At 40.0% G+C, this 25,061-nt stretch overlaps 3 protein-coding genes across 4 annotated transcripts; 2 read left to right on the top strand and 1 right to left on the bottom strand.

The window, feature by feature from the left end:
- The first annotated feature begins 85 nt into the window (after positions 1 to 85).
- Positions 86 to 4,423, top strand: gnb5a (guanine nucleotide binding protein (G protein), beta 5a). Of its 2 annotated transcripts, XM_006789166.3 has the most exons (11): positions 89 to 344; positions 907 to 1,043; positions 1,146 to 1,187; positions 1,588 to 1,664; positions 1,775 to 1,907; positions 2,191 to 2,334; positions 2,429 to 2,520; positions 2,832 to 2,880; positions 3,017 to 3,113; positions 3,209 to 3,375; positions 3,460 to 4,423. In XM_006789166.3, the coding sequence occupies exons 1-11, from the start codon at positions 209 to 211 to the stop codon at positions 3,469 to 3,471; spliced, it is 1,086 nt and encodes a 361-aa protein (XP_006789229.1). In that variant the 5' UTR covers positions 89 to 208; the 3' UTR covers positions 3,472 to 4,423. The 2 variants fall into 2 exon arrangements, with proteins under 2 accessions (XP_087699305.1, XP_006789229.1); XM_087843179.1 differs by lacking the exon at positions 3,460 to 4,423 and having other exon boundaries at positions 86 to 344; positions 3,209 to 3,381.
- A 171-nt stretch (positions 4,424 to 4,594) lies between these two features.
- ap4e1 (adaptor related protein complex 4 subunit epsilon 1) lies at positions 4,595 to 19,631 on the top strand. The gene is made up of 21 exons (XM_087843168.1): positions 4,595 to 4,911; positions 6,432 to 6,503; positions 6,623 to 6,746; positions 7,399 to 7,472; positions 7,557 to 7,678; positions 7,782 to 7,941; positions 8,028 to 8,194; positions 8,279 to 8,352; positions 8,439 to 8,561; positions 8,649 to 8,758; positions 8,853 to 8,996; positions 10,539 to 10,647; positions 10,767 to 10,885; positions 12,147 to 12,449; positions 12,910 to 13,021; positions 13,099 to 13,237; positions 13,342 to 13,597; positions 14,750 to 15,298; positions 15,391 to 15,581; positions 15,653 to 15,813; positions 17,298 to 19,631. The coding sequence occupies exons 1-21, from the start codon at positions 4,771 to 4,773 to the stop codon at positions 17,456 to 17,458; spliced, it is 3,411 nt and encodes a 1,136-aa protein (XP_087699294.1). The 5' UTR covers positions 4,595 to 4,770; the 3' UTR covers positions 17,459 to 19,631.
- A 258-nt stretch (positions 19,632 to 19,889) lies between these two features.
- Positions 19,890 to 24,418, bottom strand: LOC102793447 (brain aromatase). The gene is made up of 10 exons (XM_006789168.2): positions 24,331 to 24,418; positions 23,454 to 23,667; positions 22,533 to 22,683; positions 22,275 to 22,429; positions 22,011 to 22,187; positions 21,774 to 21,888; positions 21,574 to 21,688; positions 21,334 to 21,496; positions 21,002 to 21,243; positions 19,890 to 20,895 (listed from the first exon to the last, which is right to left on the bottom strand). Exons 2-10 carry the CDS (start codon positions 23,590 to 23,592, stop codon positions 20,665 to 20,667), a joined length of 1,488 nt encoding a protein of 495 aa, XP_006789231.3. The 5' UTR covers positions 23,593 to 23,667; positions 24,331 to 24,418; the 3' UTR covers positions 19,890 to 20,664.
- Positions 24,419 to 25,061: the final 643 nt, after the last annotated feature.

Below are 25,061 nucleotides of genomic sequence, written 5' to 3'. Positions count from 1 at the left end.
ATGCATTATTAATCTGAGTATAGTGTTGCTTTGGGGATGCATCCTGTGTGTGTGTGTGTGTGTGCGGCAGCATCACCGGGATGCAGGATCCTCCTCCCCTGGAAACTGGAGGAGCATCTTCGCCCTCTGACGTCATGACAGCAGCATCAGCTGTTAGCTCTGCTCTAAGCCTTTTCGCTGCCGATCGCTTCCTGCTCAAAGGAAATATATGAGATCCCCTCCAACCCCTGAAATGGCGACACAGGAGGTACCGCTGAACGAGACTCTGGCTCACCTCAAAACGGAGTCGGAGACGCTGAAGTCGAAGCTGGAGGAGGAAAGAGCGAAGCTGCACGATGTCGAGCGTGAGTGCTAAAAAAAATGGAGAGGCCCTGATTCATTCCTGCGTTTACCCTGTGACGGGACGGATAACAGCGAGCGTCTCCTCATAGCCTCACGTTTCTCCGCCAGAAGTCAAAGATCGCCGGTGTTACCGGAGATGGGGGATTTGGCGGAGCAGATTATCGATCCGATCGGCGCCGATGTCACCGATTTGACAAGAGACGGGGGGTTTGCCTCCCCATTTCATAGCCTAATACTTTCATCCATGTTTCATCCGTGGACTGTTTTCCTTTCCTTTCCTTTCTTTTTATTTATTGATTTATTTTTACTCATATTTTACTCATAATATCTGAACAATATGACAATTAAAGCAAGAGTGTGAAATAAAAACGTGAAAATCAAGCACAGGTCATTTCTGATGAATATTTTATGTGATTCGGGCTATCTGAGACATGGCAGATTAAAGATAGATTAATTCAATATTCCTCCATTTAGATGGGCCTGCTGTAGTTTAATCCTGGCTGCTGCCACGAGTGTTAATGTGGGGACATGTTTAATGTATAATATACATGTGTGTTTGTGCAGTACATCAGGTGGCAGAGAAGGTGGAGGGGCTGGGCCAGTTTGTCATGAAGACCCGGAGGACCCTGAAGGGGCACGGGAATAAAGTTCTGTGCATGGACTGGTGCAAGGACAAGAGGAGGATCGTCAGCTCCTCACAGGTCACAAACCTCTAGTCTCGTTTCCAGCTGACTGCAGAGCAAGTTTGTTGTTGGTGGCATGTGTTTTAAAAGTGTACAAACCTTTATTATCTTTTGATGCAGGATGGAAAAGTTATTGTGTGGGACGCTTTCACCACCAACAAGGTAACATTTACTTTTCATGGGTCATCATGACATATTCTTAGATATTTGTATTTTTCGCTTTTGAATCAATAATAATAAAAATAATATAAATTTCCATGATGATAATAAGTTTGCTTTAGATAGGATTTTTTTTTTTTTTTTTTTTAGATCAGATAGGAGTGACACATAGGATTTGTGCATCAATATATCTATTGTGTGCTGATGGTAAATCCAACTGTCCTATTTTTATGAACGAGACATCAGAGTTAGATGATAAAAACTGACCGCCAAATTGTGTAAAAGTGTTTTCTAAAGTTTTCTACATGTGACAAACCAAAGCTAGTTGTTCTGCTTTGATTATGGATAATGAATTCTCCCTGTGCGGCTCAAGCACAAAAGCCTTGTCTTCTGATGTTTACAGGAACATGCTGTGACAATGCCTTGCACCTGGGTGATGGCCTGTGCCTATGCCCCCTCTGGCTGCGCTGTAGCTTGTGGGTGAGTGCGTTACTCTCTTTGATGATCCAGATCTGGTTGTATTTTTCTGTACTTTTGTTGCTTTTCTGTATTTTGTTTTTGTGGTAAAGTGTGTAGCTTCTCTGTTGCAGAGGCCTGGACAATAAATGCTCAGTTTATCCTCTGTCTTTGGACAAGAATGAGAACTTAGCTGCAAAGAAGAAGTCAGTGGCCATGCACACAAACTACCTGTCTGCTTGTAGCTTCACCAACTCGGATATGCAGGTGAGAAAACTGTCACCACACTCTAAAAACATCCACAAACCACTGAGGATCGTGGGTAAAATGCCTGTGGAAACAGTAGCTGCAAGCTACCTTTTTATTTTTCTCTCAATCAGATATCACTTCCTTCTATGTTCCAGTGAAGGAGCTCCCATACTTTGTTAATAATTTACAAGTTTGACTTCCTGGTCACATGAGGCGTCACACTGCAAAGGCAGTCCATTTCCAACTACATGATAGTCTGTAACGACTTCTATTTTTTTTTCTCTTGCCGCATGCATTCAAGATCCTGACGTCCAGCGGGGATGGAACATGTGCATTATGGGATGTTGAGAGCGGGCAGCTGTTACAGAGTTTCCATGGACACGCTGCAGATGTGTTGTGTTTGGATCTGGCCCCATCTGAAACCGGAAACACGTTTGTTTCGGGGGTGAGGACACTTTCTGCACAGCTTTCGGTACAGCTTACTTAAAGAGGCTAAACACTGAAATTTTTGACACTTTCTGCTTTGCTTTCATTGGCAGGGCTGTGATAAGAAGGCCAATGTCTGGGATATGCGTTCAGGGCAGTGTATTCAGTCCTTTGAAACTCACGAGTCAGACATAAATAGTGTGCGGTAAGTCGCCCCCTTGTAATGGCTCCTGAATGTAAGTGTAGAGAAGGCAAGTGTAAAGATGAGCGCATTTTCTATTTATAATTACGCATAAAAAGGAGGTGTTTTAAAGGCCTCATCATGTGTGCATTATCATAACATTTGTATGTTATTGCAATGGCCTCTATATTTTTTTTGCAAACAAAAATGTTAAAATCTGGAGTCTCATTTTCTTATGCTACCACTAGGAGTTGCTATAAGTCAGAAGTTTTCAAATCTTACATGTAAGAGCTTTAAAAATTGATTTCTTATTAGTGCTGTCTGTATTTTAACAGATACTATCCCAGCGGAGACGCTTTTGCATCTGGATCGGATGACGCTACAGTAAGAATTGATTTCTTCATGTTACCTTTGACTGGTGAAGCCAGTTTTCATGTGCAGTGTGCTGCACATAATTAATCATAATTACACTGCACCATAAAAAACCCCCAAAAAATGAAAACACTTCCCTTTGTTACAGTGCCGCCTGTATGACCTAAGGGCAGACAGGGAAGTGGCTATCTATTCCAAAGACAGCATCATATTTGGCGTCTCCAGTGTTGATTTCTCGCTCAGTGGTACGATATATAGAATATTTACCTTCGCTGTTGTTTGTACTGAGCTTAAGGATAATGCCGTTAAAACATTTTGGGTGTGCCCTCTCTTTCCCCAGGCCGGCTACTGTTTGGTGGCTACAACGACTACACCATTAATGTTTGGGATGTTCTCAAAGGAACACGGGTCTCTATTCTGTTTGGACACGAGAACCGTGTCAGCACCCTGCGGGTTTCCCCTGATGGGACAGCCTTCTGCACAGGTTCCTGGGACCACACTCTTCGGGTATGATATCTGATCTGGCACATGTGATTACTCCAGGTTTCTGTCTGATTATATCTTGTAATGTCTATTTTCTTTGCCTTCCAGATCTGGGCCTAAGCATCAAGACACAAAGGATTAAATAGTAGACAGAGCTACTGAAGACACACTGATGTTTCTGTTTGCTAGAGTACAATCACAGAGATAGAGACTCAGTTTTGATTGTACATAGGGCACATCAATAGCATTGTATATACTCCAGTGTTTTGGCCAGGGTAGATTTACATATTTTAAAGAGTAATAAACCAAATGGCTAGCTCGCATTACAATGTGATGGGAAGATTACAACTGATTACAACTATGAAGTTGAAAACAAGTATATTACTGAAAATATTATTGGTAGTGGCTTGCATCAGTCTAGGTTAGAAGTGATACAATAATGTGATGTGTTAATTAGCCCACATGGAGGAAAATACATGTTTACTTATTGTTATTATTTTTTATGAAACAAATGAGGACATTCATTCAGTGGAGACATCAAAGAGCAGGTGGGCTTTTCTGTGAATGGCAAAAGTTATGAGAAATGATAATGAGATTTATGGAGAAAGGTACAAATTAATATTTTATTTTTTGCAAATTATATTAAATGTACATCTAACAAACAACCTGTGCACCCAACAGCTGCTTCTCACCTGCCAATATAATACTGTATCAATATCAATGCAAAGAAAGCACATTAATAGGTAAACATGAGATGAATTTTTTTTTTTTCATTCCTGTAATTTAAAACATGGTTTACTACATCTTTTTTCGTTTCCAGATGTGGAAGCCACTCACTACTCGATGTGCACTAGAGACACCCTGAACTTGTGCTACCCCACTGTTGAAATACTAATATGCTTAAAAAAATTAATTTAAAAAAAAATATATACATATAATTGAATGTACTCCTTTTCATGCAGTTGTCCAATGGTTGTAATTTCATATTTAGAGTAATTATTGTAGTTTAGTGTACAGATATGCAGGGGACTGTTAATCAAACTATTACAAACATAATAAAATCAGTTTTGAATATCGCTCCTACGTGTCTCTTTATTATTATTATTATTATTATTATTATTATTATTATTATTATTATTATTATTATTATTATTATAATTATTATTATCTCACTGTTACTGTTTAGGGTTTCCAATAAAGTTTCAAATCAAGCGGAAGTGACATCATCAAAAAGCCTTGCCGATTCAAAACAATGGCCGACAGGAGAGCCAGCGTTGTAACTCTTGTAGTCGTTTTAAATGTTTAACTAGTAACATTTACTGTGTGTATGTAAGAGACTCTTATTGTGATGTTTAGCGATTTAATAAGTGTGTTTTATAAGAGAGAAGCCAGCTGCTTAGTCCGCTTTTAGCTGCCAAAATGAGCGATGTTGTGGAGAAGACGCTGACAGCTCTGCCGAGCCTCCTCTCTTTAGACTCTCACCCTGGGTCTGCAAAACTGTCCTCTACTTCAAAGCTAGGAAATCTCATCAGAGGAATCACTGAGCTAACGTCTAAACATGTGAGTTTGCCCTTTGAAATGAACTAAAAACAAGATAAGTTGACGATACCGTCTAAGGTTGCTAAGCTAAGCTGCCTGTGCTAACTCATTATTGGCATGTCTTTACGTTTAACCTACTTACTGGAGGCCTTACATTACTGTACTAAGTTAGAGGCTGGTTTACAGGCGTTGTGTTGTTTTTGCCATGTTAATATCATGTGGCAGAACAAATGATAGCAGTGCTACTTCACGCATTTATCCTCACTGGTGCGTTCATGTCATTTTCGTTAACTCAGACAAATTGGAGAAGTTCGTCTTCTGGGATTTCCGAGGTTTTGGTAAATGTTTTTTGGACAGGATCCTGGTATTTATCACGTCTAGTCTCTGTGACAGAAAGCACTCAATGCATACAGGACAAGTAGTCAGCAGTATTCACTCACTTGCCACTTTATAAGGTACACCTGTTCAGCTGCTTTTTAACACAAATCTCTAATTTCGTTGCAGCAGTTCCATGCATTTAGACATGCGAACCCGCTGAAGTTCAAACTTGACCACCAGGAATCTGGAAAAAGGGTGATTTAGGTGATCATGGCATGGTTCTTAGTGTCAGACAGGCTGGTCTGAGTATTTCAGTCTTTCAGATTGCTCCTCTGCTTGGATTTTCTCTAGAGTTTATAGAGAACATTGCCCGAAAAAGAGAAAACGTAGAAGAGAAAACCTGAATGTTTAAATTCTGAATGCACAACACACTTAACTGTGAAGCAGATGTGCTATAGCTGCAGAAGACCACACCAGGTGCCACTCCTGTCAGCTAAGAACAGGAAACTGACTGGAGGAACTGATTAATAAAAGGGGGAAAAAGAACAGGAAACTGAGGCTACAATTTGGATGGCCTCACCAAATATTGGACAATAAAAGATTAGAAAAATGTTGCCTGGTTTCACATTTTCTATTGGAACATTTGGATTGTTGGGTCTGAACTTGGCATAAACATCTTGGATCCATCCTACTCAGTGGTTCAGGCTGCTGCTGCTGGTGTAATGGTGTGAGAGATATTTTCTTGGCACATGTTGGGCACCCCGGTGCAAACTGAGCATCAATTAAACGCCATAACCTGAATAACACGCCATGTCACAAAACTCAAACCGGTTTCTTGAACATGACAATGAGTCCATTTTCAACAGAAATATTTGTGGGTGTTTTCTATTTTTTTGTGGGTTTTTTTGTACTACATGAACACTAAAGTGGCCCCCCAATGAGATGACAGTGCCAACAGTGGCCCACACTCATTTAAGTTTAGACCCCTGCTCTACAAGGTATCGTCAAGGCCGAAAACTTTATGACAGAATTCAAATAATTCTCATGTTCAGTAGGAATACTCTATAGGAATAAACCTTGAGTCTCACAGTCTGAAATACATTTAAACTTGTGTTTCTTTGCATCACTGGCTCGCTGTAAACTTCTCACTACCTTGAAATAAGCATGACTCGGTAAACCACCAATGTATTTCATCTTACTTCCCATTGTTTCCTGTTCTATAGGAGGAAGAAAAACTTATTCATCATGAGCTTTTGGGGATCAAAGAACAAGTGTCCTCTCCCAACACCACCATGGTAAATCTTTCCTGGTTTTTCTCTGCTGTCTTGCACAAGAAATCATATACATTAAAATTCCACTAAGACACGAAGTTACCAGTGTGTTTACTTCTTCCTTTTGTCATAATCTGATTCAGAGGCAGATGAAGGAGCTCATGGTGCGATCGATCTACTGTGAAATGTTGGGCTACGAGGCTTCCTTCAGCTATATTCATGCCATTAAACTAGCTCAGCAAGGCACTGTTCTGGAAAAGAGAGTCGGTAGGTTTAATAAATAACTCATTCCTCAGAGTCTCGTGTGTCAGGGCCCATTTGTTCTTATGATCTACACACAAGGCCAGGAGGAGCAGCTGATGATGAGGCAGGTTGCATAAACCCATTAGGACAACGAGGAGAATATTGCATGGAACAATAAAAGCTTTGTCCTTTGTGGCAAATTCTGACATATGTCTAGTTTCATAACTCATGTTTGATTACTTGGAAAAAACATAAGGGTGTTGATGAGATGAGAGAGTCAGCTGAACAGAATGTACTGACAGGAGGTGGGCTCCAGCTGGTTGTTAAAAGCTGCTGATTTTCCTTTAAATCCTTGGCACACAGAACGACATATAAAATACCATGAAGAAATAAAAAAACCCACCGCACCTGGTCTCATGAATCATTTTACATTTATGTTCCAGTGCGAGTCCTTATGTGGCCTCTCTCCCTCCTCTTTTCGTAATTTAAAGGATAATGCTGTCATTTTTGAGGATTTAACAATAAAGATTTATACAAAAAAAGACACAAGGTGGTACTTTAAAAGCTTCAGAGTGTTGAGAGTGTTGCAGAATATGGATTTATTTACAACATCAGTGTTAAATATGAAAAAGCTAGACTGCTTTGGTCACAAATATGTTTATTTGTGGTTTTTCAGGTTACCTCGCTGTGTCCTTATTTCTGAATGAAAGTCACGAGCTTCTGCTCCTCTTGGTAAACACTGTGTTAAAGGTGGGCGTGGGCTTACACAACATTCGTCATACGATGTCCAAAAGGGAATTTGGGATATTTGATTGCCGTGTTTTGTGTTCACAGGATCTTCAGAGTACAAATCTTATTGAAGTGTGCATGGCTCTGACTGTTGTCAGCCAGATGTTCCCCAAAGATATGATCCCTGCAATCCTTCCTCTAGTGGAGGAAAAACTAAATCACCCAAAGTAATGAACGCTGCTCATCACCTGCATGCATGGTTGAATATTTCTTTGTGCCGTTGAGCTTGAATATTTTTATTAATACGTTTTTGTGGGAACAAACTTTCAGAGAAATCATTAGAAGGAAAGCAGTCCTGGCGCTGTACAAGTTCTACCTAATAGCACCAAATCAAGTTCAGCACATCCACAACAAGTTTCGCAAAGCTCTTTGTGACAAAGATCCTGGTGTGATGACAGCCTCACTACACATCTACCTGCAGATGATCCAGGTAGTTACTGGTTTCCTCATAATTTGCAGTACTCTGTTGAAATGTACATATGTATGGATTTATTTATTTTTTATGCTTTAATACAGGAGAACCCAGAAGCTTACAAGGACCTGACGCCAAGTTTTGTCACCATATTGAAGCAGGTGGTGGGAGGAAAGCTGCCCATGGATTTTAATTATCACACTGTTCCTGCTCCATGGCTTCAAATTCAGCTGCTCAGAATACTCTCCTTACTTGGGAAAAATGATCAGAGGTAGATATTATTTGTCCCATCTTCACATCTCACTAATTTCACTCGATTCTTCACTGATTTTGTGCTTGTTCTCTCTCTTCATAGTACAAGTGAGGTCATGTATGAAGTCCTTGATGAGTCTTTACAAAGAGCAGAGATGAACCATAACATCACTTATGGTATGCAGCGTTTCTAATCTGTACGTTTTTTGTAACCATTTAAGTTCTTCTGTCAGCCACTTATATACGTTTCTCTTTATTTCCAGCTATTTTATATGAGTGTGTAAAATGTATTTACACAATTCATCCAAAGTCCGACCTTTTGGAAAAAGCTGCAAAGTGCATTGGAAACTTTGTTTTGTCCCCCAAAATAAATCTAAAATATCTAGGTAAGAGACAAAGAGAAACACGACTGTACATAAATAATGTCTCTTTGTTGAAAATCTAACAAAAACACTTTCTCTATGATACTGCAGGCCTGAAGGCCCTCACCTACGTTGTCCAGCAGGATCCTAAACTGGCCTTGCAGCATCAGATGACCATCATAGAGTGTCTTGATCACCCTGACCTCATTATTAAGCGTGAGGTGAGGCTCACGGTGATGTATTCTGAACGTGTGAGGTTGTAGGGTTGCAGGTTTTTAGCATTACCAGGCTTCTTCTTTTTTTTTTGTCTTGTAGACGCTGGAGTTGCTCTTTCGCATCACTAATGCCCAGAATGTTACAGTCATTGTTGAGAAGATGCTGGAGTTTCTGTGTATCAGTGAAGATGATCACACTACCATTGACCTGGTGGGAAAGGTGGCAGAACTGGCGGAAAAATATCCTTTAAAGTGTAATTGTCTTAAATGCCCATTCATTATCACTCCTGTGGCCCTCTGAAGCTGTAAAATGCTGCGACTAAGAAATCACAGTCATAGAATTTTGGCAAAACTCATATTATTACTCTGTGCAGGCCAGTCACGTTCTTCCAGTCATCCATGTCTTTATGGACCTTACTTTGTGCACTGGTATGCAGTCATGTTGGAAGGAGTTGCCATGGCCAAATTGTTCAAAGAAGGTTGGGAGAGTCAAATTGTCTAAAATGTCCTGGTATGCTAAAGCATGAGACTGTAGTTCAGGTGGTAGAGCACTAATTGGTGGTGGTTTGATCCCCCGTCTGCTCCAGTCCGCATGCCAACTATGATAACAATGTATTATAATTAATGAATGTGTAAGTATGAGTGTGTGTGAATGTTAGAGAGAAAGAGAGCTTGTGTGAATGGGTGAATGAGGCAAGTTGTGTAAAGCATGTTGAATGCACACTTAGAGTAGAAAAAAAAAAAATATAAGAACCATTTACTTTCACTGGAACTATGGGCCCATAATCCAACCGTTAAACCCAGACTCCTCCATCAGGTCGTAGTGATTGAGCCTGCAGAAAGTCGGTGACCTCTGTGTTTCCTTTCCAGTCACCTTTCTCACTCACTATGTGTTAATAGACCTCTCTGTATTGAATCATATCTGTTATTAATCTCTGTCTCTCTTCCACAGCATGTCTTTTATCCTGTCTTCCTTCTCTCACCCCAACCGGTCGCAGCAGATGGCCGCCCCTCCCTGAGCCTGGTTCTGCCGGAGGTTTCTTCCTGTTAAAAGGGAGTTTTTCCTTCCCACTGTCGCCAAAGTGCTTGCTCATAGGGGGTCATATGATTGTTGGGCTTTTCTCTGTATCTATGAAGCGCCTTGAGGCGACATTTGTTGTGATTTGGCGCTATATAAATAAAATTGAATTGAATTGAATTGTGCACTATGTGCCTCAGCATCCGCTGACCCTGCTTTGTGGATTTTACGAGGTGTACAACTTTGTGGCTGAATTTCTAATGATCCCAATCACTTCCTTTTGTGATAAAACCTCTAACAGTTCACTGTAGAATATTTAGTAGCTAGGACATTTCACAAATGGACATGTGGTAGGGACTCAGTGTTCTTCACCCACAGTGAATGCACTGCACAAAAAAGGTTTTGAAAAATCCTGATGTAAATTTATACTTCCTAGCAATAATATGATGAATTTAGAGAAAACATTAACATTCAAGTTTCTTTTTATTGGAAACCCTTGATACTTTTTTTCAGTTAATATTGCGCTAAAACATCATAACTATCAACAATTGGAGGTTGAGATTACGTGACAGAAAGTAAACAGAAACTAACAAAAGATTTTTAAATATAATCTCATTTATGATGCTAATTTAGTACAAATTCACTGCAATTTTCTCCATGATAGATTTTCAACCTGTCTGGGGTTTACCCCAACCTGTTGCCCAAAGTGTATCTTTTATACTTTGTTTGTTAAATTTCTTGTATTTTCCTATAAACCACTGTACATATGCACCAGATAATGAGTGGTTCATAGAAACGATGAACACTGTGTTTTCTCTTGGTGGAGACATGATGCAGCCTGACATCCCTAACAGTTTTCTCAAACTGCTGTCTGAGGGTGAGAAACCCACACGCTCAAATGATTCTGCTGTGATTTTCTTGCTCACTGATATGATGCTGATTGATTGAAATTTTAATTGTGAGCGATGGATGATGAATTTCTCTCTAAATACGCAGGCTTTGACAGTGTGGAGGAAGACAGGAAGTTGAGGCTGTTTGCTGTGAATTCGTACATTCCTCTGCTGCGGGGAGAGCCTGGCAAACTGCCACAGCGCTTCCTCCAAGTCATCAGCTGGGTGAGTGATGCTCTCACGATGTGAATCATTAATAGACTTTTATTATTATTATAATTATTATTATTACATATTATTATGTAATAAGAGCGAGAAGCAAAAGAACAGTACATGCAGTTACTGCTCGGTTTACGTCATACAGTTAAATATAAAAGTGCTTGAAATACAAAATTCTTTTAAATTAATGTTCCGAAAAATGGAGGAAAAATAAAATGAGTGCTGTGAAAAAATATGAGTGTACAAATTCTGCACAGGTTTCAGGATCCAGAAGCTGAACGTTTAGTCATGTCTGAGTCTGGTCGAGAACATGTTAGTCAGCTCACAGGAACTGAAGCCTGTGACAAATAAACAACACAGCCAGGTTAATATGTGTTAGCTTGAAATATCGAGGCAGTAACCAACAAGAACAAGTGCAGATGTGTTTGCTTTTTCCTGACCCAAGAGTCGGGAAGCCCAAAGAGATCAGCTAATAAAGGAGCACAAATGTTGCCTCACATTAAAGTGGATTATGTGGTAAGTTTGATCTTTTGACTACTGAATTTATAAAGAATTACATTTTTAAAAGGACTCAAAAAATAACCAAACTAGTTGAACCGCAACAGTAAACCAGCCTCCAGTGTATTAAACAGGTGGCCTACACACCCACTATTATTCCTCTCTCCTGATCACACCACACCTGTAAAAAGGGTTGGCAGTTTCCCTTCCTTAAGAATGGCTTAATAATCACCCTTCCACTGTGACCACTAACAAAATACTTAAAGATACAGATTAATACTGGTTCTTTGCTAAATTGTCTATTGTATGATTAGGGAAAACACTAGTTCATCCCTTGATTTAAGTGCTTGAATAATTCACATGTCCATATTAAGTGGCTCAGGACTGAGATTGGACTGAAAATGGGGGACAAAGCAGCCAATATCCAAAGGAAAAACTTAAAAAAAAAAAAAAAACCTTCACAAAGCCTGAAGAACTATTCCTCAAGACCATTTTAAAAAAGTTGCTCCTTGGAAGTAAAATATAAAAAATGAGGGCTGGCTCAAGACTTTTGTACAGTGCTGTATGAAAACGGGATCATAACCAGGAACTGTTCTTTAGAAATAGGTGGAGAAACTACTTGCTTTGGGTATCACTGCAGAAGGTGACACTAGTTTAAAAGAGAGAGACAACAACAAGTTTACAGTTTTCCTGTGTTGCAACTAAAAACGTTCTACAGAACTTCATTAATATTTATGCTAAACCTTTACTTACTCTCTGTAATTCCCAGGTGCTTGGGGAATACTCTCATTTGAGGGAGGATCTTGAACCTGCTGAAGTCCTGAGCCTGCTAGCCAAACTTTTGGACATGAAAAACAGCATTAGTGAAACCAAGAGCTGGGTCCTCATGGCCATGACCAAACTCTGCAAAGGTGGCGCTGATGCTTCTGTAACTCAGGAGGTTTCTGAGACATACAGCAGCTCCCTGGATACAGTGCTGAGACAAAGGGCGCATGAGTTGCAGTACCTCAGCCAAGACCCTGAACTAAGAGCCAGGGTGTTGCCACGAGGTGCCAAACCAGAGACTCTGGAGGTAACGTGTTTAACTTGTTTGCAGTGAGCAGAGAGCCCGGCCACATTAATAACATTTAAATATTAACTCTGTAGCTCTTTTCGCAGTAAAAGCAGGTTAGTTGATGGTTGTGAAAACCTGCAAACACTTTATGGAAACACCCCTCAGGGTGCAAAATTGAATAGATTGATGACAGCCTTTACCGTAATCACATTATTCATTTCATGAGTAATCAAAACTGTAACATGTCTGGAGAAGTCTGAAGGGCGGGGCTCTCCAAAGAACTTCATTCAGTATCGGACTCACTTTCATTCATTTAGAGAGCAAGAAAACCAATCTCTCTTCTTTTGACCAAGAATTTTATTTTAAACACATAAATTAGTAATTATGTTTTTATGTAGCTGAGCAAAGCACACAGCGCACTCAGGCACAACGTCTTCAGTCCTGCGGTAATTTTGCGTGACTGTTTGATTGTTTTTAGGTGGATTCCTCGCTGTCATTTCTTGACAGATTTGTGTCAGAGGCGTTGGCTGCCGGCGCTGCTCCATACAAACCTCCCCACCAACGGCAGGAGGAACTAGATCAGTCAAAAGGTAAAATGTAGATAAATATCTTGGCAGCACATTCGGCATCTTGTTTGAATTTGTTCTGACTTTGTTGTCTATCTCAGCCTTGAGCCTGGAGCCCTATGGCCTTTCTCTGCCTATCAGCATGTCCTCCTGCAGCATCACTGACAGACAGTCTCCTACACTGTTGTCCATGAGCTCGGGTCTGTCAGGGGATAGCGCTGACCTCTCACACAAAGGAGGGTATGTGGACACCACATGCATGCATTTGTTGTAATATTTGTACATAATCAAGTTCCTAGTTTTAGTGTTGAATTCACACTGAAGACTTGCTGTTTGTGTTTCAGCTCTTCAGCTTTGAAGCTGGATGGCATAAAGAGGGTGTGGGGAAGGGAGGGCTATCTGGCCCAGAGAGAACCTGTAGAGGAAGCTGCACCGATTGAGATTCCCAGTCCCATTCAGTCTCCCGGCCGGCAGGGCGAAGGCGACAGTTTGCACAGCCAAACTCCAACTCAGACACCGACCCCAGAGCCTGAACAAGAGAAACAGCAGCTGGCCTCTTCGCTGTTTGTTGGCCTGGCTTCCCAAAGCTCTGTGTCTCTGGTGAGGTTATCAATCCATATACCATATGTGCAACGAGCAAGCATCAGCTTATGGTTCAGACTGTTCTGATTTTTATGTGGAGGATCACTGAAAGCACTTTAGCCACAGGAGTTTTAGGGCATCAGGTCAGAGTTTAAACTGTCACCGGAGTCAGTTATGCTGTAAACAAGTTGATCACTTGTACATGTCATAATGTGCCTACTGACAGCACATTTAAAATACAATTAAAATTAATATATTTTTTTGGCCTCGACAACTCAGTCTGTGCTTATCACCCAACTCACCAGATTTGCCTGCCTTCGTTTAATTAATTCAGTTCTTTTGAAGGGTCATCATTTTGAAATGAGGAGGCGATAAAGCATGCATCACCCACAAGGGCAGTGGGGTAGAACAGGAGTTCATCTGATTCAAAAATAGCAGCCACACTAAAAACATTGGAGTGTTGCCGAAGGAGATGACCTTTAAGGAACATTTAAATCAGTGACGGTTTTAGATATTTATGGCCAGAGTCCCTGAAGGTAGCCCTGAATAAAATATGTGTTAATCTATTTTTACATTTTTGGCAATTTCAACATAGAGGGCAACATTTTTTTGGAAGAAGTATTGCACAAAGAGGACCGGATGAACACTCGTCTGTTTTTTATCAAAATTAATGATGATGAACCAAACAATGATACATTTTTGTGAGGCCCGTTTAGCTACTTGGTGAGTCTAAGATGAGACAAAAGGTGTTGCTTTTTAGAACATGATTAGCTGAACATTTTCTTGGGTGGTAGGATCTACTAATGCTATTAATTTAAGGATGTCAAACTCGTTTTACATCATAGACCACATGCAGCCCACTTTGATCTTAAGTGGGCCAGATCTTTGAAACTACTTGATAAATGCATAAAAGGTTCTAGTAGTTCTTTCATTTAAACTTTAATTTAAACTTGCTTAGGTGTGTCTTGAACACACATTTCAAAGTCCAAAATTAATGATGTTCTTTATATTTTCCAAAGCTGTCACCTGGCCAGATTGGAGACCTTTAGAGGCTTTATGTTTAAAACCCCTGCTATAAGTGAAAGTGTTTAATGTGGAGCTATTTGTGCAGCTATTTGCATTGCTGATTCTGAACATTTTTTCTACAATATGTGTTTTTGCTTCTAACAGATGGGAAAATCTGAGCCAACACCACAGCGATTCCGAAGAAAAGCCAAAGGTCAAGGTCTGGGCTCGTCCTGTAATGCAAACGAGCAAATATCCAGCTCCCTCATCTCTCCTCCCAGTGCTGTAGATAACCTGCTGTGTAACAACCTACTAGACTCCAACGCCTCAGAGCTGGCCGAACAGACATCTCAGCTCTCTCAGAGCCTCACTACTGCTAATGGCACCTGTCACGCAGAGGCAGAGTTAACTGAACCTGACACAAAGGGATGTAACCCTGCTCTCCGCAGGGATAACTGTGTGGTAGCTGCTGATCCTGGTCCACATAACGACCCAGGCAGACTAACAGAAGTGTGTCTGGATTCTTATCTTCCTGCGGAGCTTTCTGGCCTTTCACACTCAGAAATCGCTCCTTTGTGTGCCAACCAAAGCCTGAATCTCTCAGCCTGTCATGTGCAGAAGGAAGATTCATTAATATTAGTTGTTTTTATTATGAACTCCTCCGAGTCTGCCATACAACAGATGCTGCTTCAGGTCGACTCGGAAGAACTTGAGGTAAATTATTCAGTGGAAAATGATCAATAGAGTCGTTTGGTGTCCATTAGTCTTTCATAATGAGGTTGCTTCGTTGTATTGTTTATTTTTAGGTATCCTGCCTATGTGATAGTCCAGCGGGGGAGGTGACAAGCCACAGTGTAGCAGTGGGCCAGTATTCTCTAACTGTGAAGAGGCCTGCGGTTCACGTCGAGGTGGTCGGGACGGTATCTTACCAGCTGCCTGCTGGGACGTCTCAGTCATTGCAGTTTTTATATAAAGTCCCTTTAACCAGCTTCATCAGGTGAGATATGTAGTGCTCGTATTTGAAGTGCAGCATTTAAGTGACATAAAATTAATCCAAGTTTCCTGCAGGCCTTTTGTGGTGTCCACGGAGGAATACGGGACGATGTGGCTTTCCTTCTCTCACGACACAAAGCAGAATCTGACGTTGATAAATGACAACCAAGAACCTCTCACAGCCACTCTGAATGCTCTGAAGAAGAAGCTCCAGCTTCATGTTGTGGAAGTTATAGGTGAATGAACATTTGTTTCCTGCTCGTATTCAAGCTGTTCAAACTGAGAGTATCATTTTATGCTTAATACTAGGGGTGCAACGATACACAAAATTCACGGTTCGGTTCGATACTGTGGTATCACGGTTCGATATTTTTTCGATACAAAAAAAATGTTCATGCTTTTTTAATTTGTCATTTATTAAAACTATAAATATATATTTTAACTCAAAAGTACAGTTTTTAAATTTAATGTTGCTGAAACAACAAAGTAATAAAAAAATAAATCTATCTGATCGAGAAATCACTCATCTTTGGAAAAGAGAGTTTATTACAGAGAAATGGCTCTTTCCAAAATAAAAGCTATACTATAGCTTCTTCTGGGCTATATTCTCAGCAGCATATTAAACATATCAGGTCCCCATGAGGAGAATCATGTGCTAACGGCTGTCTAAATGACTCGGGTAAAGTTTGTAGCATTCGTTGTTTTTGTCTGCTTCCACTTGTCTTTGCGCTAGGATGATGTCGGAGTAAATGTGCAGTCATATTCGTTTTGTTCCCACTAGTGCTGTCAGCGTTAATCTGAAATGACGTAAACACCACAACACGGCAAATCTCCGTTAACGAGCTACCGCGGATCGCCCCGTGCGTGGGGCTGGACGGCAGCTACACGTTAACGAGCAAACTGCGCTAACGCAGTAGTTCCCACTCATGTAATTGAGCATTGCGTGGCACATCTGACATACTGTTTTACTTTTGTCCATGATGCGCTTACCTTCAGGGTTGTACTTCACATGAAGACCAAAATAGTTCCAAAGGCCAGATCTGAATGAGGGTGGGGGAGGTTAAATTTGCCATGTTGCAACGAGCTTAACTTCTGTCTTGCTAGCTTGCGCTGCGCTCAGTGGATCTGGGCTCGACAGTGCAGCCTAGGCGGAGTAGTCGAACGCAGATCCACTGAGCTCTCAACACAGACAGCATCGTCAGAAGAAAAGTTGATAAAATAAATTAAAAATTTTGTATTGTTCGATACATATGCGTACCGAACCGAAAGCACTGTATCGAACGGTTCAATATCGATATGAGTATCGTTGCACCCCTACTTAATACATATAAAGCAGCACTCACATCAACATGTATGTGTTAGAATATTCACCAACTCATCTGTGGTAACTACTGTATATTTATTCTTAACCTTAACCTAACTGTTTTAAAAAACTACATTAATTAAAAAGATGAGATAATGCAGCTTGACTATACGTCAAATATGCCTCTAATGAGGTGTAGTTAGGAGTTTATGAAGAAAACTTACAACTTCAACGTTCACTTGTATGCAGCATGAACATCATTAAATAACACGGCGGTACCAATAAACAGCATTACAAAGGGGAAGAAGAAGAAGAAGATTTTAAAATTGCATACAGAAAAGGAGACATAGATATTAATGTGTCCTATACTTTTTGCTGTATTTTCACACTGAGTAACCTTCATTGTTTTCTGCTCAGGCATGGAAGGAATCGTAGCTTGCCGTCTCCTTCAGGATCTGCCGTGTCTGATGCATTGCCGGGTGAATGCCGGCTGGCTGGCTGTCTGGCTGCGGTCGCCGGTGCCCGACCTGCCTGACTGCCTGATCTACCACTGCCAGAGAGCTTTACAGAGCCTCTGAGACTCAGAGCTGCAGCACCATCACCACTGAAACCACTGAGGAACTTAACCCACCAGACCCTCACTGAAGAGGAAGGTACACAGAGCTGAAGTGCTGAACAGAAAAGGAGAAACCTGCTGTTGTGGCTTTTGATCTTTATTTTGCGGTCTTCATGAATTTCACTCAAAGTTATTTAGTAAGATTTGGTTTTATTTATTTGGCAGAATTATAACTCATTGAAAGACATGGCAGGTTAAAAGCTCAGGGTCAAATGATGGTGTTTAATCATCTGTGGGTGTTTCATTATTGCCTTTTAGTTGTGAAAGAGCTCCATAATCACTAAACGATTGAAGCCTTCTTTCCTGGTTAAATTCTGATGGTATGCTTTGTATAACAGAAAATTCTCAAAGTGTAAAATAATGAAGTTCTCAGTTGTTTCTTTTTCCTGTAGACCAGAGAGAAGATATATATTTTTTGTGATCTGAAATACATTTTCTAGGCTACAACAATCATAACAGTGGAGCGAGTAAGTCCACAGTCACTTGTCCCTCTTCCATTTTCATATTTACAACAGATGCATTGAAGAAAAGATAGTGTAGCAAATTGAGTGTATGAATAAACACAGACAAATCAGAAGGATTACATGACGACCACGGCAGAGAAACTGAAGGATCATGTCATCACTAAGCTACTTTCTATTAGTTCGTTAGCCAAGCATGGTTGCTAAATATGCAGCACCAACCAAAAATGGCCCCTTGAGGCTGACTCCCAAATCAAATCAATCCCACATTAAAATGACCAACTTTACAAAAATGCATACTTTTTGTCTTCATAACAACTATATGCTGTTTTCTTGGGCTTGGGTCCTTTGATTGGCAGACGTGTTTACACAGGAAGCTTCAGCCAATAGTAGCCTGCTAGGACTTTACTAAATTAAAGAACTGAAGTGGACCTCAGTTCAACCATCCAACCTTTGATCTAATTATCATTGCTTCTCTCTCCAAAAAACCAGCACGTGGCTGATAAAATGCAAACGTTGCGGCTTCAAAATTAGCAGCACCACTATATACATTCTACACCTTTAACATATTAGCCCTATTGAGCTGTGATGGCTAATGCCCAGTAAAAGCATGCTAGCTTTAATATTTAAAGACGCTTAATGGAGATTATTTCTACTTAATCCAATCATGATCTAGCGATAAATCTCATGGTAAAATCAGCCCAACCACCTTTTCCTGCTTACAACTGAACCTCGGATTTACAGAATTGCTACACTTTTAATTTTTTTTGACTTTCACCATAATAACATCAGGCTGAAATGCAAATAAAACTGAAGAAAGATGCTCTCTTGTTCACTTTTTACAGACTTGTCTCATGAGATGCTAAACAGAAGTGCAGTGTTTGATTATTTTCCAAAAATCAGCAGCTTGTCCTCTGATTTTGATTTAGTCTCTTGAATGGATGAGCGCACAGTATATTTGCACTAGTTCATTTTATTTGCAGCTGTTTTGCTCCTTTATGGGAAAAGCACAGGACGATACTGACAACGACTCCACGTGGAGCTTAATAAGAAATTGAAGCATTTGATCAGTCATGTTTGGCATATTCATGGTTGTCTTCCAATGAAATTTAAAGTGTAAAATATCCAGTTGGCCTGCTCGCGGCTGACGTGAACTTCCCCTTTTTTCTTTCTGACACGTACAGTGAGAGCGCTCTGTCTTGGACGGTATGGAGTGCTTATTTAAGCACTCATGTTTCTCATTAGGTGGTTGTTATATTTTTGTATGACTGCAGTATTAAAAGAACATATTTATGAGTTTATATTCTTATAAAATGTTTACATGCATTTCACTGAAAGAAAGGGAACCATTGTTCTTCATGTGCTGTTTGACTGGTCTGTGCCAGATTACACTTGTATGTTTCTTTCACATGTTTTGGCTTGTTTTAAGTAATTCAGCCTGAAGGGAAAGTTTGCTTTCTGCGTTTCTTCTATGCCTGTGTGCTGGTTTGAAGCACAGTGTGATGCTAACAGTGTCTTTAATACTCAGTTTTAACCCTACGCCTTATGTTTTAATGCCAGTACGGCATGTTTGATTTGTGCCTGTGGTACAGAGGAAAAAAAACATCCTTGTTTCTTGGAGTGCCTGTCACTACATTCAGTTAACTTATGAATAAATTCAACATGTGAAAATGACCCTTTGACTTTGACTCATTGGTTATTTAATAAATTGAGGCTCTCGTGGAGTTTATGCTTATTAACACATGTACTGGGTGTGAAACAGGAAGTAATAATACAAAAATTTATATGAACTACTGATTCTGCACAATAATGAAAATGAATATTTAAAATGAGCTTTTTTATGTGAAGTTGTTTGCATAGTGAAGCTGAAGTATATACAGCACTATAGCATATTTCTACACTGATTATATAACACAGAAATACCCACAAAGGCAAAGTAAATGCAGATTTTATTTACGGTAAATTATTCATGAAAAGGGTTATTGTTCTTAGCAATAATGTACTTTTTCTATAGCTTTATTTTTAGTTATATAAACTAAAAAAAAACTTTTTTAAAAAATCAGGCATAATGTTGGGTAATTACAAAACCACAGAGTAAAAAGTCTCAAGTTAATTTGACCAAATTTGTCAACACAGCCAAAAATGAGACTACACTGAGTACCCGGAGAGATCGTGCCCAAGCCAGGTGGTGGAGTTGAACTCAGGACCAATCACTGTGCCACCATTGCAACAGTTTAGTTTGAGAAATTTTTGAGAAAGCTTCATAGTGTGAGATTCTGTGGCTGAGCAGCTCCTGTAGTAATGTAATGTTTGGGTGACCCACTTACAAAACAACAGATGCTAAATGAGATGAGAAGAAACTGATATCAAACTGAAAACATAATACAAATAAAACTAATGTAAATACAGAACCATTGTTCCTCTGCATGTGACTTTTTTCTTCAGTTATTTCAGTCATTGTAAATGCATCTTTATTAAATGTATGAGCTGTGTACACTGTCAAAACCCGAATCAGAAATCTATACTTAACAAGTGTACTTTGTTAAAGATTAGTAAAGTTTAATTTGGAGTACATGTGCTGTTAATACAAATTTACTATTAGTATTTCCTAGTACAGGACTTCATTAAGGCCTTTAAACCCATTTCAAGATGTTTTCATCTGAAGTGTAAAAAGCGCTGTTATGTTTCACAGCTTGATGTTGTGGGGTTATGTCGTTCGTGGGATGAAGCGCATGGCCAGGCTGTGCTCGTCTTCCACTGGCTGCTGTGACAGGTTGTTGGTCTGCTTGATGCTGTTGAGCGTGCAGCCTTGACGAGGACACACAGTGTACCGAGACAGGAGAGTGACCAGGATGGCCTTCATCATCACCATGGCGATGTGTTTGCCCACACAGGAACGAGGCCCGCAGCCAAAGGGCTGGAAGTAACGACTGGGTACCTGCCAAAGAGAGAAAGCAAAGACTCAAATGTGTGTGTGTGTGCATGTTTTTTTTTTAGTTTAAACCATGAAACCTTTATTGCTGAACTACACTCGGCTCACTTACCGTTTTTTCAAAGTTCGTGAGGTTGAACTCTTTGGGTTTGGGGAAGAATTCGGTTTTGTGCATGAGGCCAATGTTGAGAATGATGTTGGTGCCTTTCTTGATATTTGTACCTGCGATGTCATTATCCTCCAGAGCTTTCCTCATTGTGAAATCGACCACAGGATGAAACCTCAAAGACTCGTTGATGAAGCTCTCCATCACTTTCAGACTTTGGTAATTGATATTTTCCACGTCTTTTTCATCTGAAAATGAAAGATCTGTCAGAATACTTCTACTCACCAGAGTGAAACTGTGAATATGGAATATGGAAACACTGTAAAGCTGCACTCAACTCAAGACGGTGTTCATCTCCTCCACTAGCTGCAGCTCTATGTCCGGGTTCTGTTTCAGCAGCATCAGCATGAAGAAGAGGCTGATGGAAAGTGTGTCGGGGGCTGCGATCACCATCTCTAGCACACACTGCCTGACATTATCTGCTGATAGCTCTCCGTGGTTCTGTTAAACACAACAGACGGGAATAAGAAAAGACAATTGTATCGGGGGACGACAAAAATCCCTCCAAAAAGACCGACCTGGGCGAAGATGAGCTCTGTTGCAAAGTCGAGCTCGTCGTCCAGTTTCTCGGCTTCATGAATCATCTTTTTCTTAACTTCAAGCAGGCTCTCCATCGCATCTTGCAGCTCCTGTCTGTTGGCACAAAAAGCAACACAAACATTAGGTTGAAGAAATCGCAAACCACAATACTGACTTACTGTGAGATGAGGTGTCTTACGCTGCTCTCTTATGCTTGTTGTACAGCCATCCAACCTTGAAGAATATATCTGGTTTTATTAGAACTGTCTGCCAGGTCTCAAAGTAGTTGTGAATTTTCATCAATAAGTCTTTCTCTGAATTATTAAAAAGAACAACAAAAAATCAATAGATGCAGCGCCAGAGCTCATGCGTCACAATCTCTTGCAAAAGTATAGTATGCGGTTTTAGGAATCTATGTGCAGTAAACACGCCTGACCATTTAACGGCACTCTTAGGAACAGCCTGTTGGAGATGTCCAACACAATGGCTCTCAGGAGATTGAGAGCATCCACATGTCCAGAGGGGTCAGTCATATCCTGTAAGTTGTCCAGGTGTTTGGCTGTGGAGCTCACACAGATTCCTTCAGTCCTCTGCAGGCCGGGTCCAGTCAGAGCTGCACAGTAACATTCAGTAGCTCCACAGTTCAAGAAAGCAATAGTCTAACCACAGTATGTGCTATCAGTGTGTGGTAATCGCTCACCTTTAGAAAAATATGTTCTCACTTTTTTCCAAAGCAGGACATCACTGTTGAAAATTATACCATTTCCGTACATGCCGATGCACTCGAGTCCTTTTTTGCTCCCAAATCTGGAGGTGTAGTGGGCACTCCTCAAAACGTGGTACACTTCAGAGGACCTGCAGAAGAAACCAGGCTTTACCTTTATCCTGTCTGAAAGTTTAATGTAAAACAAGTTCGGTTTACTCTAAAAAACAAAAACAAAAAAAACAACCCACTCGCCTGCTCAAAATCAGGGTCTCCTCTCCGCTTATCCACACCCGCACAATGCTCCCATATTTTTTGTTGTAGTAGTTACACGCTGTTCCAATCCCAGACCAGATGAACCTGCTGTAGGAGAGAATGGGACCGAGTCCTGCTAAGAAGGAAGGACCTGACAGAGAGAAATGGGTTATGATAGTAGACTCCCACTTCTACTGCAAATTAGCAAGAACCTTGTCTGTTGAGTTTAATTTGAGAAAGATAGTGTATTTTTTTGGGATAGCTGCCAGGCTCTGATCTTAGTATATAGGAGAGTGGCAAGTACGGACGGCACTCTTTGTTCTGTGTGTAACTGTTATTTGACTTCTGCATGAACCTTTTTCATCAGTATACAGGAATTTGCACCTGGAGCTGCAAAACAGAGACTCTTTGTGATTATTTTTAATAGACAAGGAACACGCTCTGTGATGGTTGAGTAAACCTTGTTTTGTCATTGATGAATTGCAGACCTTCTGTGTATATGAGGGTTTCCCTTTCTTTGTCATTAGATGCTTGCTGACTTTACTCTGTATCTGATTCCTTTGCAGTGGATGGCTAAATGATATAAAAAGACACTTTGGAGCCTTTAATTAATATGGTATATAAATACTTATAGTTAGTACAGTAATTACAGTAATTACACTCTAAATACACTTCAAATTAAATTAAAAAATCTTTACCTTATTTATCAAATCCTATTATTCATCCTAAATATCTCTCTATAAGGAACATATTATTCCATTATATCAACATTATATCAATATGTGTGTGTATATACTATATATATATATATATATATATATATATATATATATATATATATATATATATATATATATATATATATATATATATATATATGTATGTATATATGTACATATGTATATATATATCAGTGCCTACCTGGTATGTGTGACTGTTTTCTTTGTCTCCAGGTGGTGAAAAGCAGCAGCAACAGCAGCAGAAGTAGCAGGACAGCAGTGACTTCTGACGCTCTATCAGCCACCATGGGGCCAGCGATGAGCTCCTCTACCGGCAGCATCCTCTGCGTTTCTCTAGCCGGGTACACCCAATGGAGCACACACACACACAGTGTGTCTGCAGTCTGCGTTCAGATCTTTTAATAAGCAGCAGACAAAACAGAAGATGATCAGCCTGTGTGTTTCCTCCTCCCTAATCTCCTGTGGAGTCTGTCCTTCAGTCTAGGACGTAACATAGCACTGAGCCACATTCAAACCAAAATACACCCACATCAACCTTTATCATTAACTGTTTGTATTACTGAAGTAGTTAGCATCAAATATACAGTAATTACAGACATCATTATGATTTTTTTTTTCATAATGATGACTGTTATCTTACAATTATAGGGTCATTAGCCCTTATCTTACTTATTGTCTTTGCTATTTTCTAAACTATTTATACCTTTATAGTTATTTTACAATTACAGTATTTTGTCATGTATCTTAAGTTTTTCATCACTGTGCTGCAGAAAATTGAACAACATGAATTTGCTGCTGTCAGACTGCATCAGAAGGACACTGATGAGCAGCGAAATGGGAGCTCATTATAAATAAATAGACTAAATAAGCAAGATGCCAGACGCAGAAACTGATTTAATATTAAAGTCTAATATCAAACACAGTCTCTTAATTCAAGGTCCAAATACAAAATAAAAATATGTAGAAAATATATATAAAAAAAAAAAAATTAACAGTCTATGTGAGAGGTTTGCTTCATTAATCTTTGTAACAAAAAAAGGTTGAATAATTCTACTTACTTCTCTTTCCTCTCCTGCTCCAGTCCAACTTAGAGTACAATTTGAAGAGGTGCAGTACTTCCTCTACTGGTTTTAAAGGTGACCAGCATCCTTTGTGCAAATAAATTCAGTGTTTCAAGTGTTTATAAATCCTTTGGCTAAGCTTTCACTTTAACAGTTGCCTGGAGACGTGGTCACTTGAGGGTTACAAGCACCATGGCAGAGGAGTGAACTTGAGACACAGCAGTGCACATCTGAACCACAAAGCAGTTTCCAGCAGAACAAAGGAGGTGCTTTTTATTCATAAGAATGGAGAACCTGCAAGGCTTTCACTGGTTGTGCTCTGCATTAGTGTTTAGATGGGCTTACTTCACATTTAGCTTTGGTGCACCCAGAGAAACCCCACTGTCCAATTCATCAACCCGGGAGGCTTTTGAAAGGGAAATTAATTAGCTGGGTCAGACTGACCTGTGTCAAAGGAGACAAGGACTTACTCAGGAGTTCAGAAAGGGAAAAGAAGAATTAAAAAAAATGTCATAATTATATTCTTAAAAGCTCAGTTTTAATAATTTAATCTAAAAGTGCTGCGATTGATTGCATGTTAGTTAGTCCAGTGTAAGAAATCATAGTTTCAAACTTTAAAGGAAAAAACACTGTTCATGGAAAGCTTTTGTGAATGAGCTGGTTTTCATGCTTGGTACCTGTGAATAGCTGGTATGCCCTGTTTAAAGATACTGGCCACACATCTAGGG

This window comes from Neolamprologus brichardi, chromosome 7 (genome assembly GCF_056152115.1).
Source record: "Neolamprologus brichardi isolate AB-2024 chromosome 7, ASM5615211v1, whole genome shotgun sequence".
NCBI lineage: Eukaryota > Metazoa > Chordata > Actinopteri > Cichliformes > Cichlidae > Neolamprologus > Neolamprologus brichardi.
Note: the sequence above shows the minus strand (reverse complement) of the source record. Positions and strands in the feature narration are given on the sequence as shown.